The sequence below is a fragment of the Tyto alba genome, unplaced genomic scaffold (genome assembly GCF_018691265.1).
Source record: "Tyto alba isolate M040663 unplaced genomic scaffold, T.alba_DEE_v4.0 Super-Scaffold_16, whole genome shotgun sequence".
NCBI classification, from domain to species: domain Eukaryota; kingdom Metazoa; phylum Chordata; class Aves; order Strigiformes; family Tytonidae; genus Tyto; species Tyto alba.
In genome coordinates, this window is record NW_024881278.1 from 1,904,939 (window position 1) to 1,925,674 (window position 20,736).

Sequence of the window (20,736 nt, forward strand, 5' to 3'; positions counted from 1 at the left end):
CACTGCACCAAGCTCAGTGTTGTTAGATCAGTTACACAAAGGTTTTGATAGAGTCTGTTATGGATGTGGCCTTACAGTGTTTTGTGCTTATTTTTAGGATTCTCCTTTTACAAATGCAGGATTGGGGTCTAACCTAAACCTTCTGGGTGAGATAGAATGTGATGCCAGTATAATGGATGGAAAGTCATTAAATTTTGGAGCAGTTGGAGCACTGAGTGGTATGTTAACTACATATTACAAACCTAACTAGGGATTTAATTGCAAAGATAAATTTTGTTCTTTCTGTTATTTTTTTTGGAGGGGGGAACACATTGTAAATGCTGCCCCATTTAAATAAATTCTGCCACCTTTAAAAAAGGGGGAGGCATTCCTGCTCCCTGAAAAACTGTTTGGTGTTAATTTGCTTTGTGTAACATACTGTCTTATTAGTTCACTGATAATCCTTTGATGCAGAACGGTTGTATGATACTATACAGTGTTCACAATGGGAGTGAGTTTGCTCAGATGAATTTGTAGAATGAGAACTTTATAATAAAATGCAGTTACTAAAAGAAAGACTACAAGCATTTAAATTAGGCTTTATATTTGGCTTTGTTCTCTGTCTCCTCGAAGAACTTACTGGTATATAATTCAGTCATAAGGTCAATTGATATTTTGGTCTCTCAGTTCAGCTGGTCAAATCAGGGACCAAAATAAGGGACCAAATTTTCCTTGATAGTGTCAGAAGGCCATGCAGGGTGCTAGCCCCCAAACTGAAGGCCCTCATGTATTCTTGAGAATGGGTTCATCTGTCAAGCTGTTTGCTTGGGACATAAAATTTCTGTATATTGTAGATGTTTTCATTATAATTTTTCTCGCATGATCAGTTACATTTGGATTTGTGTATTATAAGGTTAGATACATTTGCATATGGGATTTATTTAATCTGAGAACTAATGTGCTTCTCTCTCTTTTTTTTTTTGTCTAGTTTTAACTTCTAGTACAAAACAAATATTCGTATACAGTCCCAAATAGGGATTGTTGAAGTTTTGTCATAAGTACATTGAACAGCCTTAACTGTTACTATTGACTAGCTTTTCTGACAACATTTCAAGCTTTGTTCTTTATCCTAGAATAGTTCTAAACTGTGGTAATAACTTCCTTATGTAGATATAAATCTAAAATAAATGGTAAAATTAAGTGTTTCAAGGCTTGTTTCTTAAAAAATGTAATCTTCCAACCATTGGGAAGGAGGAAATGAGGGAGTGAGAGAAAGCTAAGCCTGAATCCTATAATCCCTGTTCTGACCAGATAGATCCAAATGAAAGCTCCTTCCATCTTGAAAAACTAATGCTCATAAACCATCTTTGACCTGTAGAATACCATAGATTTAATTTGAGATTTCTGTGGTAGGAGGTCACTCCTAATATTTCAATATGTTTCCTTCTTTTTTTAAAAAAAGAACAAAAAAGTGTGTGGGTAGTTGATTAGAAGGCTTTGTCACTACTGACTGATAGGACATGTGAAGGAAGAACTGATAAAGTTGTTGTTAAATTGAAACATAACATAAGGTGTGTCTTAATGACTTGTCAAAGCCTTGGAAATTAAAGGATGCTGACTTCCCTTGCCAAAATGAACACCACAGTGCTATGTGGAAAAATATTTTAATGTTTTGTTCCCATCTTTTGCTATTTTTTTTTCAGGAATCAAGAATCCAGTTTCAGTTGCAAATAGATTGTTGTGTGAAGGACAGAAGGGAAAGCTCTCTGCTGGCAGAATTCCACCTTGGTAATTGCTTTGTTCTGCTTGACTTTACTTTGGTCTTTCGTCTCTACTGCATGCAAATTTAATGGTTATATCTTATCCCAAGAAGGCTGGTACTGATTTACATACCAGTGATAGTGTGCCTTTAGAAAGAAGATAAGCTTTGTTCTGTGATCTTGAAGCATCTTGTGCACTTGATGAAGCTGTGGGTAGAATGAAGTACTGTGAATAGGTGGCAACATAGTTTTGTGATAATTTCTATCTGTGTGATTATTTCCAGATACATCATACTGAATTCTTATGTTTGTTATTGTAGCATTTTGGAAAATCCCTAAAACCATCAAGATTAAAATGCAATTCTACTGCCTTTGCCTCAGTCTACCTTTAAAAAAAGCAACGTATTTTCTAACAAGTATATAAAAAATTCCTAATTTACTACCTGTCTTTGTGGCTTTATTTTGTAGTTACAGTGTGGAAATGTACAGTGTTCAGTAACTTCCTCTTATCTTAGCCAAAATGGGAAGTTATTTTAAAGCTATATTTAACAGTATTTACAACAACAATGAAACATGCACTCCTTTGTTGATATGGATGTAATACTTCGATGGAAGAGGTAACTATTAAATGCGTAACAACTTTAAATATTATTATATAATTTTGGAAAGAACACATGAAATGTGTCAGAAATGATTGCTCTTAAAACCATTTGATTTTCATTAACAGATTAAATCGACAAGTAGAGAACTTGAATAATTCATTCATATTAATTGACTGCTATCCTCAGTAATCATACCTGTTGCAGAAATTTGATAACTAATGGACTACAGTATTTACAGATGTATTAAACTAGCAATTATGTAGTTTACAATATGTATATTTAGATTCACAAATTTTACTTTCCTTATAATGTTATTCTGTAAAATTAGCCAAATTGTCTGTAGCTGGATGTTAGAGTATTCCAATCTAAACAGTGAGGAAAAGCAGTATTTCAGTGTTCTGTCATGCTGCAAAGGAAATTCATAGATCAAAAAAAGCCACCCTGAAACCAGAGCATCAACAAGCAGATTTTGCATTTAAAACTTTTCTTTAATGAAGAAATAAAAGAGCAAGTGTAGTTAGTGAGATTTTTTTTTTCCAGAGAAGTTTACTGAAGAATAGGAACTTGAATTTCAATTGCTGTTAGTAGCTCATTTCTTTAGATGTCAGAGGAAAGCAGGGTTTAGCTGAGTTACATTAACTAGAGTGTCAATTGAGTCAGAGAGTCAATTTTTTGGTGTTTCAGATCTAGTACTGAGGTCAGCTACAGGTGTAAGTGCTTGTGATTTAGTTTTGCCTGTATCATCGCAATGTTTTCTCAAATTGTTGTAAGGAAGAGCACGTGGGGATGACCTAGTTTATGCTGCTATTATTTTTAAAATAACTGAATGGAAAAGAAACAATATCCCCTTGCCCTTAAATGACAAGGCTAAATCTTTTAAACCCTGTGCAAGGTCTTGGCTAACAGATTCTTTAAAGACAAGGGAGCTCAAATTCTCGAGGTGAGAGGTGAACTGTCTTCGGAGCCAAAACATAGTTTATTGTGCAAATGTTGTGGACCCAAGTTACCTAATACATATTTTCATTTCCTTTTTCCCATTCTGGATTTTGAACTTACATTTTATTAGAGAAAATTAGTTATCCTGGGAACAATGTATACTAGTGGGATACCATGGGTTGTGCTTTAGATGCAACTTTTTGCCTTGGTAGATGCTTCTATACATACAGGGTACCCCAAGCTCAGAAGGATAGAGTTCATGTTCATTGTATGTGATGACTATTGACAGTTTCATGCCTTGCCTTTCTGACAGGGTTTGGCATGACACATTGTTGTTTTGGGACTGAAATACATTCCTGCAGAAGCTGGGAATATATACAGTCAAATGACAAGAGAGCAGTTGTATTTTGGCATTCCTGCCAAGTGACCGGATTTTAGTAACTGATTTTTATTTGTAAAGATATGAAAGTTTCACCTTGTTTCTCATGAGCAAATAGAGTATTGGGGAATCTTCCAGATACTGCTTAGCCTAAGAATCTGTCTTGTTAAAGAAACCTAGTGGTAGAGACTGTTTCTGTGTCATCATCTGAACTAGCTTAGTGTTTTCTGGCCAGAATGTTTGGCACATGAGCACACAAGAAAAATCCAGGAAATGTGAGATTAGTGAAAGTGGCATTATGGAGATTCTTGTCCGTAAAAACATGTGGAGGCAGTTAGTTTGGTCTGTTTACCCCTGTTCAGCACCCATTTTTATAGTGAGGTTCAAACCAATTCAAAGTGCTACATATCTAATTTTCAGTAGAAGAAATTTTAATGGGTGTGAGTTAATTTATTCTGAGATGGTAAGTTTCTTGGGAAGGAATGATCAAGTGTCCTAACTGATGTATTCAATTTGCTGTAAATTGCTCTATAGTGTGTGTCATTTTGGATCAACATCTTGTTGTCTTGTTTAAAACACAGGATCCCACTATCCAAATTAAAATTTAAAAAGTTTGAAGTAGAGAAACCCTGAATGCATAAGTACATTTGTTGAAACTTATAAGGTTCTTACATCTTTCTATCATATTTTATTCAGCTTGATGTTGTCAGGATTTTCTCTGCCTATGTATGCAGGAACAGAAAATACTGAACTTGTAAATGTTACATATTATCATAGAAGATATTCCTGTTCATTGTATAGCTTTACAAAAGAGGGCACTATTATAATTACACAGTTACATATTGGATGGATCTTTGGAAGTGGTCTTACAGCCATGGATGAATGCACCATCTAATAATGGATGAGATGTTTCGTAGTAATAAGTTTGAAGTTTTTCTATTTCTTACCCTGAAACCTTGACCTTGGTAAGGGAAAAGGCTTATTTACGTCTGTTTACTATTAAGTGTAGATACTTAAGAATTGCTGTATGGTACTAATATACTTAAATGTCTCCTTTCTTAGAACTTTTTAGTACTCCTGATTTTTAAGCTTATGTCTGTATCCCTTTTTCAGTATTAATAGTAACTCGTATGGGAAATATTCTCTTCTTAAAGTTAGGGGTTTTTACTTCTCTCTGGTTACACAGGGATTTGTAATTCCTTCCCAGTTTTACAGTACTGTAGGAAGGATATGTACATTGTGTAACTTGTAGGCAGTGTGTGCCTGGAGTGAAGACTTGCACCACCTTTTTATCTCTGTTCTATATTTCTTCAGAACAATTTCTTCTTTGTAACAGCCATTTCAGAATGATTGCTGCATTTTACAATAAATGTTACAAAGTGAGTTTGTTACATTCAGCCTTCAATGAACCTAACCTCCTTCTGCCACTTTGGTTTAGCTTGGTGTGGCCAAGTTCCCTATAGCCCATATTACATGGTCCTGTTTGGAGCAAATAGCACCAGGATAACCATGTTCTTGGAGAAAATTGCCTAAAAAGACCATTTTTAGAGACCTTTACTTGCATTTTCTGTTAATATGGTCTAGTTTGCCTGGAACTGGAAAGCGTGTCCAAGCATTGGCTCCTTGCTGGGAGGATGTTTTCATCTTCTGTGTGTTCTGAGCCTTTAACAACTACAGAGTACTCTTCGTTTGATATATTTGCAAGAAAGATCTTTTTATCTTGTTTGTGCAGAACCAGCTTTCAGACTAGCAGAGCACAAACCCATTCATCCTTTGTTTTTGGTTGTTGTTTTGTCTTTTTTTTTTTTTTTTTTTTCCCTCCCCTTTGGAAAACTGTACTTTGAGTTAGCCTAAAGGATTTTGAAACTTGGTGGGGTTTTGGCTGCTTTCTATAGCCCACTGGCTTTATTCCCCATTTTCTCTGTCGTTCAATAAATCAAGCTTGTTGGTAGTAAAGGTAGTTTAAAGGTAGTTTTGTTTTTATGTCAGCTTAAAGTATTGCCCTGCTCATTCTTGCCCGCTGCAGCTTTTCTACATGGCTACATGGATGATTCTCATGGCAACTGAAGCAGTTCCCTAGTGCCAGACTGCTGGTTCCCCCACTCTTGCCACCCTATCATCTGTGGCTGGTACAATTGTGTGTGTGGCTGTGTGCTGAACCGTATCACAGAACTTGCTCTATGGGATGGTGTAAAGACTGTTTAGTCTTGTTTAGATTATATGTAATTAGCTACCTGCAGAACTGAGTTCATGCTGTATGTCCTGTAGGAGTCTCTTACCAACTAATTCTATATCAATTTATAGGAGATGCAGTATGAGCTAGTACAGACAACAAAGCACTTAGATCCTGATATTTTTTTTTTTTTACAAAAATTCTTTTTTGGTAAACTGTTTAACTTTTCTGTGACTATGCTGCCCTTTCAAGACATCTGAACTGAAAAGTTTAAAGAAGGTGGATGATCTCTGTGGTGTTATGGGGCCTCAGACAGACGTCTGCTTCAACTAATCTAACTATTGTTTGGGATCAGAACTGGAAAATACTTTGTGCCCATCTTATAGGAGGAAAGAGGAATCTAGGAATTCAGAACCTAAGTATGATCGAAGTAGAAGTCACTTCACTTAAGTTTTGAGACATTCGAGAGTGCTTTTTTTGTGCTCTTCATAAATACTAGCGACTGTTTCTGTGTCTTTAAGTATTAGAAAGGCAATTATGAGATTGCTCGTAAAATGCAGTGTTTCTGACTGATCTGCACTATTATTCAAGTTACCATGTGTAAAACTCTGGATATGTGAGCTCAATACTTTCTCCACCTACCCTTCCTCTCTGGGTAAATTGTTTTATTGAACAGAAAGTCCTTATTCACTTCTTGAGAATGTATTGTTAATGTAAAATTTCTATTTTAAAGACCAAAACCTTCTTCTTCTGGTCAATGGAGATTACTATTTAATTAGGTTTGGCTATGTTTTACATTCCTCTCTTATGTTAATGAAAGTGGCAGGTTGTTTATTGAGCACTAAATGACTTAATAGGGTATGCTTGAGTTCTTCCAAAGTACCCAGTAACTTATTCTGCAGTATCTTGCACATGAACAATGTTTTTGTGGAGGAGCACTAACGATGGTAAGAAATATATATTTAACAGTTCAAATTCTCATCTAGATAAACTTCTTTTTTTTTTTTTTTTTTTTTTGAGACTTTTTTTAAGGAAAGACTGGACACACCTCTTGTATTGGTTAAGTCATAGAGAAGATAGAGAGTACCACCTCAAAATACTACACACATCTGCAGGTGTCAGATATAGCACTGTCAAGAAAACTTCCCACAGTATTAATGCCAACAAACTTGCTATATCAATAATGTTCTCAAAATTGTGGTTGTAGGTAGCCTCAGGGACCCCTTTGTAGCTGGAATCACTTCTTTAGCCTCATATTCATAAATCTGGTATTTCTGTAACACTTTTTCAAATTGTAAATCCTCAGTCTTCACTTCTTGTGTCCATTAGACAGTTGTGTTATTCTTATTTCATAAGGGGGATATGAAGGTAAGATTGGAAATAGCTATCCTTTATTGTGTTGCTGTTGTTGGTACTGTTGCACAGCAGCTTTCTGAAAATGTGTGATTTCAAACTACTACATTCCCCTTTACAGGAAATTGGATTAATTTCTTTAAGGGGAAACAGTATAGATAATTGAGGCTTGGTTTTTTTCTCTTCCTAAAAGTTACATGTCTGTGTATATTTTTTACTATCATTCATTGTCATGGCAGTGTGTACTGTCTCACTACTGTAAAATGTTCAGAACTGACAAGAAAGCAATGTAGATTGTTGGGGTGTTTTTGCAAATTTATTAAAAATTAAGTAGACTTGTCTCATTTGCAAAAGCTTGATAAAACTCCATGAGATAGACCTTCATCCTTCTAAATAAGGCTTATTTTTAGTTTGTGTTGTACTTTTTAAAATACTCCTTGATACTCCCGTGGCATTGGCTGACTTCACTGGAAGTGCCTAACCATTCTCACCTCATTCATCCCATGTTGTTGGTCTTCAAGATCTTACTAAGTTGTTACAGAGAGCAAGACTCTAGATGGCTTTGTCCTGTTTTAGCTGCAATTAGAAGCTGGTGCTATTTGGTAATTAATTTCAAATTTAATAGCACGTGTTTTTATCCAATACTAAACTTCATGTCAGAGCTGCATAGTCTTCTAATTAAACTACTTAAGGTTGCCAAATGTTATTATAGCTGACATTTCTGTGAAATGCAGACAGCTTACAATTTTAAAGTGACCAAACCAAATAGAAAAAATAATTGCAAGAAAAGGGGGATTTGTTATATGGTTTTGTTTAAACTCCCTCTTCTGTGTCTCCTAGCTTTTTAGTTGGTGAAGGAGCTTACAGATGGGCAGTTGATCACGGGATACCAGCATGTCCTCCAGGTATCATGGCTACAAGTGAGTAAACTGGTGGTGTCAGTAGGAAGAACAGGGCAGAGTTATTTTAAATGGTGCCTCATATTTTGAGGTGTACATCACTGTTCTTAACATTCAACTAGCTTATGGTATTGCTGTATATAAGGATGGTTTAAGTTTACTAATTTTCTATTAAGTATCTAAATAGAAAAAAATTATAAGCTGCATTTTAGCAACATCTAATCCAAGTGAATTTGTGATTCTAGGATTAAATCCAATGAAGGTCTTTTTTTACCGAAACATAGGCTCTCTAAAGCTCAGTCTGGCAAATCTCCGATTCTGGTCCCTCCTGGATTCTAAAAGCACCAACTAGCCATGTATCTAAATTCAGCAGGTGCTAGTTAGACTCTCAGATTTTACAGTTACACCCGTCTTTGAGTCTTTGTCCAGAACTGTTCTGGTCTAAACAGGCTGTCATATTCATTTGCCTTTTTATTTTTTTTTAACCTAGGTAGGCTTTGCTTCATCTAATATAGTGGAATAACCTGACATAGAAAACGGACTTGGATTATACTGTACACTAGCAATAGTCAGGTCTCTTACAAAAACTTTTTTTCCTAAAATAAAAGAAGCGATTATGTTGTATCAATACACCATCTATAAACTCAGCTAAATATTAGTGCACTTACCCATGGCAGGGAGGATGTGGTGCCCCTTCCTTCTCTTATTTAGTCCCCCTCCCTTTTGGAAAGTGTTATTACTACTAGTCTGTAGTTTGCTGTAGGCAAGAGCATGCCCTACACTTCCTGTAGAAGTTATGCAAGAAAGAAATCAGAGATGGTTACCCAAAGAAGGAGAGCACAGAAGATTACAGAATGTTTGTTTATTTCACAGTAAATAGTATTACTTCATGAAATATATGAGTAGTCCTTGAACTAGAGATTGAAACCCAGGGCTTCCATTAAGGTCTAGTTCTAAATGTAGATAAACAGCCAGAAATTGCAGTTCAAAGCTGCTAATACTCAATGCTTAAATGTAACCTCTGAAACAGTGTCAGCATTTTACTTAATCATGCCAACTTTCATACATACTCATGATACATTTCATTTTGAACAGAAAGTTTTGCTTTCTAGTTCCACGTGACTGAAACTTTTGCCCTATCCATCTGCTGTCCAAAACAGCATTTGAAGAACAACTTTTGGGCTCAGTTAAGCATAACACCTTTATTTCTGTGACTCTAGAAAGAGTAAAAACGCCTAAAGGTTTGGGGTTTTTTTTTGTGGTTTTTGTTTGTCTACTTGTTTTTTAGGAAAGTAGTTGCTACTTACATGTGGGAGATGATCCAGAAGGAAGGTTTCTTGAATAATTGTTTGCACGCACAGAAGTTTCCATTGTTTCTAGTACCAGTGTGTTTCTGTTGTAACAGAGATGACTAGATTGTAACATTAATTGCCAGAAGATATCCCTCGCTAAAAGGTTCCCTGGTCAGAGCAAATCTACATGTTGTGGCTTAAAAATAAAGATGACCACTGTTAGTTTGGTTTACCTAACCCAGACTATGAATTTACATAGGAGAAACATCAGAAAAATAATCCCAGCCAATATATTGTCACAAACCTGCTCCAAAACACCAGTGATTTCTTTTTGTCTCCTCAGTACACTCAGCATACTTCTATTTAGCAAAACAATCACCGGGACTGTGAAGTTAATCCTATTGCAAAGTCAATGCAGAAATGCCATTTGCTGTTGCAGTGTGAGTGAAAATAATACTGGTATTAAAGTTGCCAACCTCCATCTGCTCCCCACACCCTCCGCTTTTGCCCAGGTTTATATATACTGAAACACACACCTGTAAGATCACATGCTTGAGCCATTGCACAGGATGGACCTACTCCAGGAATGAAGTGATGCTGGTGAAGCAGGCTGCGACTGTTGAGACTTGAGTGTAGACTATGTGAATGTTTTTCTGGAAGAATGATTTCAGATTAGGGTAGTTGAAGGATATGCTGAAAAAAACAGTGACAAGAGACTGAGATACAATCAGATATTCCCTGTAATACTGAGCAAATTACTTAAAACAGAATTCTTCATGGACATTCTCTGTTACTTGACCTTAGCATAAATGATAGTCTATGTCGAACTGGGTTTACAGAAAGGAGGTGTTTGACTATTATAACCTTGTGCTTCAGTTTCCTGCTCAAAAAAAAAGGTAGGATAATAGTGTCTTCTATTTAAGTGCCTAAAATGGATACATGGGAAAGCAATACTAGCTTACATAAAGACTGCATTATTAGCCATTTTAAGAGGTATCTGGGAAAAGATTGCCTGAGCAACTTAAGTTGTCATTTTCCCTAGCATTTTTAGTACTTAATTTTGCAGAAAAAAATATTAATGGCAGTATATCTGATTTTTATTTAAAACACATCAGAACCACAACAGCAACAAAGACCAAACAAAAACCTGAAAAATGCATAATAGGAAATTGTTATGTTGATTTCCATACCAGTCCTTAGCAAAGATAGGCTTTTAATGCATAGACTCCTCATCAGTGGGGCTGGAAGGTAATCATTAACATTGTGTGTGACAACACAGGATTGTTATAGCTGAAGAGAAGTTGAAACTGTCTCACAGGTGACATGAAGAAAGCCAAAATTGTTTTTTCCACTGTTACTAGGGGAGGGAAAGTTAGAGGTGCTTCAGAAATTACAATTAAAGAGAATGTTGTTTCCAAGCAACGGCAAAGGATCTCATCTGAAGCAAGCTATTTCACTAAATAATGTAACTAAATTCAAAAAACAGGAGAGTTTTTCATAATGCTTGCTACAATTGCTGTGGTATTGCTTGCATGGAGAATTGGGGGTAAATTAACTTGAAATTACATCACTGTTGAATAGCTCTGTAAAATGAAGAATGAAGTAATTGCCAAACATCGGGAAAATATGTTTAGTAACTTAATTACAAAAAACAAGCCCAACCCCTCCAAAACCACCTAACGCAAACCTTAGACATGCACTTGTAATAAATATTAGCAGGGAGAACTAGGTGCATATGTTTTAGCTTCTCTGTGCTGCACATGGAAAATATGTTCTTGAAGTCACATTATTCTGTCTCATTTTTCCCGGGCCTGAAATGACAAGAGTAATGTTATACATGCTATAAGGCTGTGGGATTCTGTGGTTGGTTTTGCATGGATGGAGCTCTCAGTCTGATCAGTTACAAAGAAAGCTGCACGGTCAGCTTTGTGGTTGCACTCCATAATTCTCTCTAAACTATCCAAGTATCTGAGCACCAAACTGAAACGATGTTTTAAACCATGTTACTCGTTGAACTACATCAAGGTTATGTCAAGGCTCACCTGCTTTGTCTTCTACGGTTTGCCAAGTGTATGAGGAAATGGGGTTTCTACTGTTTGTAGGAATCCGGTGGCTTTCCAGTGTAGTGAGTGGGTGTTTTTTAAAAAAAAACCCTCTGAAATGTGATCTGTCTGTATTGCCTACAGTCTGCAAGAAAGCTGAATTTATTAACTCCTGCCCATACTAGAGCTTAATTCCTGCCAATACTAGAGCCCTTCCTAGCCTATGGTAGAGCTTTGTTGCCCTGTGCTAGGCAGACTGCTTTGAAAGTGTGATCAAAGTGTTAAGAGTGTAATTACAGTTTAGAAATACTAATTTACTGTGTCATGCAAGCTCTTGTCAGTGTTAAGAGTATACTTTAATTAGGCAATGTACATTTGAGGTACAGCTTCAGCTGTCAATATCTGTGCCTGCATTAGTAATAACCAAACCACTTTTATCTGAATTTTTCAGTTCCACCTATAGTAGATGCAAAGTAGTTGATTTGACAAGGATACTGTTGCGTAAGACAGCATCTTACAATTGCTTACAATGTTAAGTCTTCAAAGAGAAGGAGAAGGAAGGTAAATACTCATGCAGCAAGCTTGTACCTCTAACTCTAACAATGTGGAACTGACCAGAAGTACCTCAGTAAGTCATATTACATAAGAACAAAAGCAGCTGCAGTGTATTCACAGAGCTTGATAACTAGGATCCAAGAGTAGCCACAAATGGTGCTTAAAGAAGAATATAACAACAGAGCAAATATATGCTTCCCTTTTCCCTACCCCATTTGCTATCCCAGACTCTACATTCCTGAGTCATGACTGGTTCCTGCATACATGGAGGTAATAAGTGGCATTTTCTGCCATGAAATTGTTGTTTCCTCTTGAGCCCATATTTCTAGCATCTGCAAAAACCTTTTCCACTTAACTATGGGTTGTGTGAAGGACTATCTCTTTTTCATTATTTTGAGACTTGCTGAATAAAATCTGCTGTTTTATTGTCAGATCACTGCTCAGAATCCTTCTTCACTCAAGTTCTCTTATTACCTTGAATAACTTAGTGTCATTAAAATCACATCATGTTGTTGAACAGAGTAGGTTCTAGTATAGATTGATTTGACGTTGCGCTTGTAGCAAGATATTTACTTCTACTTTGTTTTCTATTTTTTAACCAGTTTTGTGTATGTAAAGATACTGCCTTCTATCTTATGGCTGCTTGACTGCTTTAAAGAGCAAGAGCCTTTTCTGGATAAGTGTCATTCAGATTGTCAAACTTCTAGTGACACCGTATGTCTCCCTCTCCACCAGTATTGCCTACGTAGCCCGACTCTCCTCTAAACCTCCAAACCTCATGGCACCCCCAGGTCTCTCCTCCACTATTATTGCATTATGCAAAACATTTGCCATATTGATGGAACTGTGCTATGAGGTTCAGTCAGTAGCTCAGGGCAGTGGCTTAGACCGTATTTTGTTTCTTTGTTTTTAGAGTGAGAACAAAAGAGATCTGAAGAGAAACTCAAGGGTCTTGGGGACTTGATTAGGAAGTTTGTTTAATCTGAATACATGTCTGATTTTAGGAAGCTGAGGTATCTATCAAATAGAAGATGCTTGTCTTTTAACGGTGAAAGTTGCTACCTCTGTTCCATAATATACAAAGTAAATGAGCTCTGGTACGTGCACGTGTTTTGCTGGCAATAAAAAAAAAGGGGAAAAAAAAAATGCCAGGCATAATGTGAATCCTTCCTGAAATTGACCATAATATTGTAGGTTCACTTGCTGTTCTGACATCTAAACAGCTAAGGGCAGTCAACAGAATGAGTGTAAGTTAGCCAGGAGAAAAGTTGGTCCAAAGTACCCGGAAGATACTTTGAATGGATATCTTCCAGGGAGCAGGAAAGGCTGCTTGATGGAAAAAAGAGATTTCTTCCAGGAAATAGTAAGAAATGATATGTCCAGAAACAGTTTACCCCGAATTCTTGTTACAAAGAACAGAACTATATAGTCATATAAAAGAAAGGCTGTTTTTTCTTTAATATGCTTTTGATAAGTGCATTCCCCCCCCATTCACATTGTTGTCTCTGTTGAAGTATGGCAACATAGGAAGAAGCTCTAGTAGTCTTTGGTCCCAACACGAGCATAAGTGGTGTTAATTTGTCATTTAAAATAGCTTTGTTAAAATGAAATTTGTTTTCATCTGCCTGTTTTCATTTGTGCCATTTATTTTAGCAACTGCTTAACAGAATTCTTCACTGGATCATTTTAATTCCTGTGGGTTAACTAATTTGCTAGTATATTCCATTTTAACTCACTCCTCTCCAGTAGTTGCATTCTCTTTTTATACGGAACAGAAAGACAAAATGCAGAAAGTTCTCCTTTCTGGTTCTTTCAATTGACTATAAGAAATGTCTGCCAGGGGGTGCTGTATGATTGGTCAGAGCTCCATCTGTACTTCAAAGATTTAAAAATATTCTTAGACTTGGTATTTTCAATTTATAGTTTGCTTTTAATCAAGGATTGCTGAAAACTCATAGGTTGCATAATGCTTTGTTGCATAATAATTTGTTATGCCTGTAACAGAAACACTGGAGTTTGTGTTTGTGTTCCCAGCTTGCTGTTCCACCACTGTAAATAAGAAGGTTTGAGTATTGTCCTGAAATTGATTTGTGATTTAGTGGTGCTAGAAATTTGTATTTGTTGCTTTTATTTGAAAACTTAATTGTTCACTTACGTATTTTCTGAATTTTCAGTCTAGCCTGAAAAAATGTAAGGGAATAGAAGTGGTTTATGAAGCCATGGGAATTTTGAAGAACCATGGACTTTTTACTAAAACAGTTTGTATTAACTTTGGGTGAGAAATGGTAATGCATTATAATAAACAGCCTGTCAGCTACAGGTCTATTTAAAGTACATGGAGCTAGAATTAGCAAGTAGATATGTATCAATTTTACCATTATTTTAAAAGAATATAGAAGTGCCTTAGTCTTGCATTTTGTTCTGTATGTACAATTCAGTAGTTTCAGGGACTCCATGAACAGGACAATTCTAATTTTCTCTCTAATTTTTTCCTAGCTCTGTTCTCTGGATCATTTCTAACGGGCTGCGAAAGGTGACTAAGAAAAAGTTCTGAAGAGCTATGTAGAAAGAGGAATACTGTTGTCTTTCATTTGTTTAGTCACCGTATCATTATATAATAGAGCTGTCAAGAGCTTTGGTTCAATTTTTACTTGTACATAGTATAATGGCAAAAGGAGTTATGGGAACGATCAGACTGTCAGGGTGCCAACAGGATTAGTACAAGAGATTAGCAAATGATGAGGAAGTTTTATGACAAGCAAGTGGCACACAGATAACATCTCTGAACTGACTCAGAGACCAATGATGTCTTTCTTTTTCTTCACTGACCTGCTTGCTGAAAATTACTTTCTCATCTCCTTCTGTTAGGTGGTGATAATGATGTAGAAAGCCTGTATAAAAGCTGTCTTTATTGTCCGACCGTCATAATGTGGGAGATGGATCTTGTGCTAATGAATTATGTAATGAAGGTCTTGTGGCCCTGCCTCATCAGGGTACCCAGTGACATTGGAACCTTTGGAAAATGGGAATATCTGTATCAGTCTTAACTTTGAGCAAGATGTGCTTGTGAGATCTTTCTTCTGCATTTTTAGATAGTACCTCATATTATCAAGCACACATTCAGATACCATGTTTAGCAATACCAACCTCTTATGCAGGTGAGTGGTGTTGAGCAGAAGCTACTTCCACCTGTTCCATGCTCAGCCACTGAGCCTTCTCCACAGCTGACCCCTACACTTACCTCAACTTCTACAGCTCTGCCATGACCAAGCATTCCACCCAGTGCTTCCAGCGCCTCGCACAGCTAGACCCAAAATAGAGTACATTTAAGTACAGAGTATGTGTGGGTAGCTCCTGTTGGTACCTTGCGGGGTTGAAGGGAGAATGTGGGGGACTGGGAAGATGTTTTCAGGTCCGAAGATTATTTGCTCTTAAAGAAGAACCCTATGCTGCATTGCAGGGACACGTGATAAATAGCGTAAATGTGAGACTGAAGTCCTGAGTTTTTAGTAATCTAGTTCCGATACACTTCTGCTGTCAGTCATTACGTGTCTTTTATCTGGATGAGGCCTGAGTATGGCATTTAAACACTAACAGACAATCATTTTGTGAAGCTGTGGGGTTTTTTGTTCTTTATTTTCTTCCTTTCCCAGCAGCTCTGAAATAGTTTTATTTATGACAGTATGTACATAAATGAGAAAACAAAACAGAATGGCTGGTTGTACTCTGTGGCTTCCGAGACACAGTTCTTTCAAGAATGAGTTTGAGCCTACATGCTATTACTGTGTAGGGTAGTAATTGTCAGGGACTTTTATCTGAAAGAGCATATTTGATTTTCATCTAAGCTTTTAAATTCTTGAGCAAAATCAAAGGATGTTGTACTAAATACCTTTCCATAGATTCGAACAACAATACCTCTGGGCTCTGATCCAAGGATTTTTTGAAGTAAAATTCCATCTACTCCCTTACCTTTCCTTTTCTAGCTTCTTCCCCTCCTCAGTCAATAAGCTCTGCCTCTCTTGCTTCCCTTTCTCCTTGGCCCAGGCAGCATCAGGCTGATGTAGCTATATTGCATTTGTTTTAGGAAAACATGCCTGTTTTCAACACTGTGTTGTGTCCTTTTCCTCTTGTCAAGCCTGGAGTATGCTGTCTTGTTGAAGAAATTGAGAGTGGTTTTTGTACTGTCATTTGGGACAAATGAAATTTCTTAGCATCCTTGCACCCCAAAGTTGAGTTTTTGTTTTAGATTTAATGTGAATTGTGAACTTAAACTGTGTGTAGGCATTTTTCTTCGGTGTATAGTGCCTATTTTCAAAAAAAATTTTCTGTGGGTTATTTTTCCATGTTATGTGTGCATCATTAAGCAAGCATAGTTGAATGCTGGAATTTTTTTAGTTCATGGAATGTTTTATTGAACTTAAAACCCCACAATATATTCTTTGTCAAGGACCAAACTTACAGGATGTTTTCAGAAAACTAATCTTCAATTTACTTAGTGTGAAGCTCACTAGCGTTTTCTAGTTTCTTTTGTCACTAGTAAATCAAGACAAAGCAACCAGAGTACTAGCCAGTTTAATGGCATTTATAATGGTTTTACGTGGAGAGAACATTGCAAAGGCAGGAAAAAATTGAGGGCCCGCAGCCTTTCAGTTGCTATTAATCTTTATTTCCTTGTTCTGGGGGAAAAAAAAAATTAAGATTCAAGACATTTTATTTTTAACTGATCGTCTGAAGTTGGACATAAATCTATGTCAGAGGGAAAAAGGTAAATTGGTACATTTTCTTTTACAAACTGGTCCTTTATTTCACAATTCTTTGGTAGCTTTGGAGGTATTACCTGGTTTATCCTGCTAAGAGGAATTGATAATCACTGAGAATATTTTCCCTAAATAATGAAAGACAATTATTAATCAGTCATTGGTAAAACAAAATCTTCAACTTTCAGATGAAAGTTAATCCTAATAACCATTCTGAAGTTGAATGTAGCCTGAGCACAAGAACTTCTCTTCTAGAGGAAGTCTGAATAGACTTTCTTTCCCTCACAGTATGGAAAGGTATGACATTATATCCTTTACTGAATCAAACCTGAGAGTGATTGAATTAATACATTAATTCATATAAGTAACTCTGGGAAGGGGAGGCACAAGACTAAAAAACTACCCTCTTCCACCCTTGAAAAAGAACTGTCCGAAAACAATCCTCCTCACACCCCTCACAAGACAGCTGGTTTTGATCAAAATTCATCTGGAAGTATGGAACCATGACTGGTACCTCCCTAATATCTCTCTCTACTGTAACAGTATGAACTTTCCAATGTGACGAATGTTACAGTATCTGTCACAATAGGAGCTGATGATTACATTTTGTAGATTTTGTGATGGAGAAAGCTGGGAAAGTTTCTGTATTTTACCAGGGAAACATGCTAGCTCCTTTAACATAGACTGTTCCATGTTTGTGCATCTAAGTGTTATATTGCTTAGGTATGGAGGTGTCTGACGTACAGGGATAGGATGAGAGAGGACTGACATAAATTAGAATATGTGAGATTTTGACTAATTTAAGAAAAAAAAATTAACATGAGGTTGATCAAGTATTGGAACAGGGGCCCAGAGGAATTGTGAAATCTCCATCCTCAAAGGTGTTCAAAACTTGTCAAGTTCCTCTGCAGCCCTTTTTAATTGAACTTGCTTTTCCTAGGAGGCTGGACTACATGACCTCCTAAGATCCCATCCAAACTACATAATTCTATGTTACTACAAAACTTTCTTCATCTGCCTGTCTGACATGGTCTCAGATATGCAAAAAATGCATGCCACAGCTTCTTCTGGCGATCTGGATATTTGATCATCCACTTAAGAGTCCTTGATACACTGCACCATTTCTCCCATGTATAAGACTAACAAAGTAAGAAAAGCAATAGAGAGAAAATGCATGGTAAGTCTTTACCGCAGCATACAGTTGAAAGGCAGTTTGGGTACCAAGGAACTGAAAACATTTCTGACTCCTGAGGACTAAGCAAAGTTTTTTGTTAGCCAAAATAATTTCTCAGTAGAGTAGCCATCCATTCTGTCAACATGGACAAGGTGGTACATTGCTAGCCTAATTTCATACTTAGTGTTTCTTAATGCCTAATAAAATGTACACTTCTTTGTTAATAGTGACTTATTTTCTGCCCTATATTTCCTAGCTTACTCACACCACTTTGAATTAACAATGCAGATAAGTTACTGTGGACAATTAGATCCTTCAAAGCAAATCTTCAGCTTTTTCCATGTTTTGAAAAGACAAGTAGAATCTTAAAGCACAAAATAAAATCTGAAAATTGTTTAATTGCTTAGCTAGAGACTGAGCACTTCAGTGAATGAAATGTCCCTCAAGCTTGGAGAATTTAATTTATTGTGGAAAAAATGTCGGGATAAGTAACTATCAAGCTACAGTTGGAGTGATGATCCTGAGAGGCCATATAGCAGCAGTCTGTAGCTGGAAGGGCAACCTGGAGCTACCTCATGTGTCCTGTAGTCTCGATGTGATCTTTGTGCATACATTTGAACTGGTGAACATGCAGATGTTGCAGAAGGCTTCAGGATACCACTGGCATTAGATTTTGGAGTACAAGGAAAACTTCCTGTGGGCAGGTTTTCATGTATGGGCTCCTGCACCCTCGTATTTGTCTTGTTTCTCTAGGTACATGGCTTTTTTCTGAATTGGCAGGAGGCAGTGGTAGCAGTAGGTAACAGGCTTAGGCATATTTATCCCAATGTAATACTTACTTTGAGTACTGAGGCCACACACAATTCTTACTCATGCATATTGTGGCTTTGCCCATAGGTATTTGCAGTATTTATTTAAGTCATGTCATCTTACAAGTTCTCCTGTTTAAAAATTCTGTTAAAAACAATGTGCTGGCGTGGTTTATTTGGGGGCACTTCTGTTCAACAAATTCTCGATCTGTGTGAGGTTTTGTTTGTTACTCCCCACTCCCAGTTAGTACTAGACTAAAATGATTCTTTGCCTGTTCCCCCTTATCAAGTGTTTGTTTTTTACCTCTTGGACGTTATTTCAAACATAAGAATGTGTTGTCCAAAGTAGCTGCATTAATCAGCTCTGTATGGTAGAAAGAGTTCCTTTCTTGGTGATGGCAGATTAATATGTGTTTACAGTTTTAAGAAACTGGTATTCATTAGGTTTTTGGACAGAAATGCCAGCTTTCTCATTACTTTTAGGCTATATACTTGAATAACTGTGGTAGTTTAAAGTCCAGTTTTACGTACTTAAAAAGAGGTTTAAAGGAGAATTCACTAGGTGATTTTGGCATCTGCATGGGGAAGTTTCAAAGAAGTAAAATGCTCACTGTCTGTACTTTGAGAATTGTAAATGAAAGCTTTGTGTTCTGTTGGCTCTGCAATATTGATTTTATTTATAGACTGTTCTTGCAGCTGTTCCAGTCTTCTGAATAATAGTGATGTAGCTATTCAGCATTTAATGTAAAATGACATTTTTTAAGGCATATCTGTATATTAAATAGGAAACCTGTGCTTTTTAACTTCTACTGAATGAGTGACTTACCTGTGTATACCTCTGCCCTTCTAATAGCTTGGTTTTGCATGACTAAACAAGTTACAAAAGACATTTTTCCCCCCTCCTCTTTTCTCTACATTTCAAAGGGGATGTTTAAAAAAAATCTGTGGATAATAAATCTACTTTAAACTAAATATGTCAATATCTGCAATTTTTTCATTAATTAAAACTTCTAAAATGTGAACATGTCCTAAGCATAACAACTTTTTTTTTTTTTTACTCCACTTTGGAGAGCACTTCCTTTCTGAATGTGGGACTTTGATGTGGAAAATACATGTTTATCTTTTCAAGACCTAGGTGGTCTTGAGACTGTGTTGATTATGGAACACAGAAATATTGCTAGACTATCGTGTGGCTTTAAATATATGGGTGAACATACAGATATGCAATTAAGGTAATAAAATAGTAGCCTAATTTTATGGACATCAGAATGAACTCACATGGTATCTATTTACTTGTCAGCAGTCAAACCTAATAATTTTAACACAAGTCACTTAATCTGTTCTCTTCTGTGCAGTGTTGCTGCTTCGCCAAACAGAGATATTTAGACCAGCATAACTTCCATATGTGTTCAGTGACTTGTTTCTGCTGGATATTTTACCCATCACTGTTGGTGAACAATAGTAGAACTTTTTCACTTGGGAAAAGATGTAAACATCTTGTACTGAAACTTAAATACTTAGTTGTTGGCTTTTTTATTGATGATTTTTGCATCAGTAAAGATGTGAGGGATGAGACTTCCAAAATGTCAACTTATCAATATTTGTTTAAATTAAGTAGATTTTACTTAGCTAAATGCTTTTGAACTATTTTTATAGGGTTTAGTTTAGCAGCTTTTAAGAGGAACAAGAGGAAGCTGGAGTTGGCCGAAAAGGTGGAAACAGATCTCATTCAACTAAAGAAAAGAAGACAATCAAATGAAAAGGTTAGTTCCAGTTTAAAATTCTGTTGTGTCATCCTAAACTTACAGCTGATTGCTAATACATTTCATGTCATATATGATGACACTAATGTAGCATCAGGAGGCAGTTCTTGACCATCCTAATGTTTAGATGTTAAACGATAACTTAGTGCAATTAAAACTTTCTGCCTTGCTATTTGAAAACCAAACTGTCACTTTATATCTTGTTTGTGCTATGAAAAATATGTTGCTTGTTTTGAACTGGAAATATGACAAATGTAAACACA

At 36.4% G+C, this 20,736-nt stretch overlaps 1 protein-coding gene across 3 annotated transcripts in view; it reads left to right on the top strand.

Annotated features, from left to right (window-relative positions):
• The window catches only part of TASP1 (taspase 1), an 87,507-nt gene that overhangs the window by 15,046 nt on the left and 51,725 nt on the right, over window positions 1-20,736 (top strand). For all 3 annotated transcript variants that reach the window (XM_042789637.1, XM_042789638.1, XM_042789639.1), the window contains exons 5-8: window positions 98-218; window positions 1,683-1,767; window positions 8,023-8,102; window positions 20,367-20,473. In XM_042789637.1, the coding sequence (XP_042645571.1) occupies window positions 98-218; window positions 1,683-1,767; window positions 8,023-8,102; window positions 20,367-20,473 (393 nt within the window). The remainder of the gene's footprint in view (window positions 1-97; window positions 219-1,682; window positions 1,768-8,022; window positions 8,103-20,366; window positions 20,474-20,736) is intronic.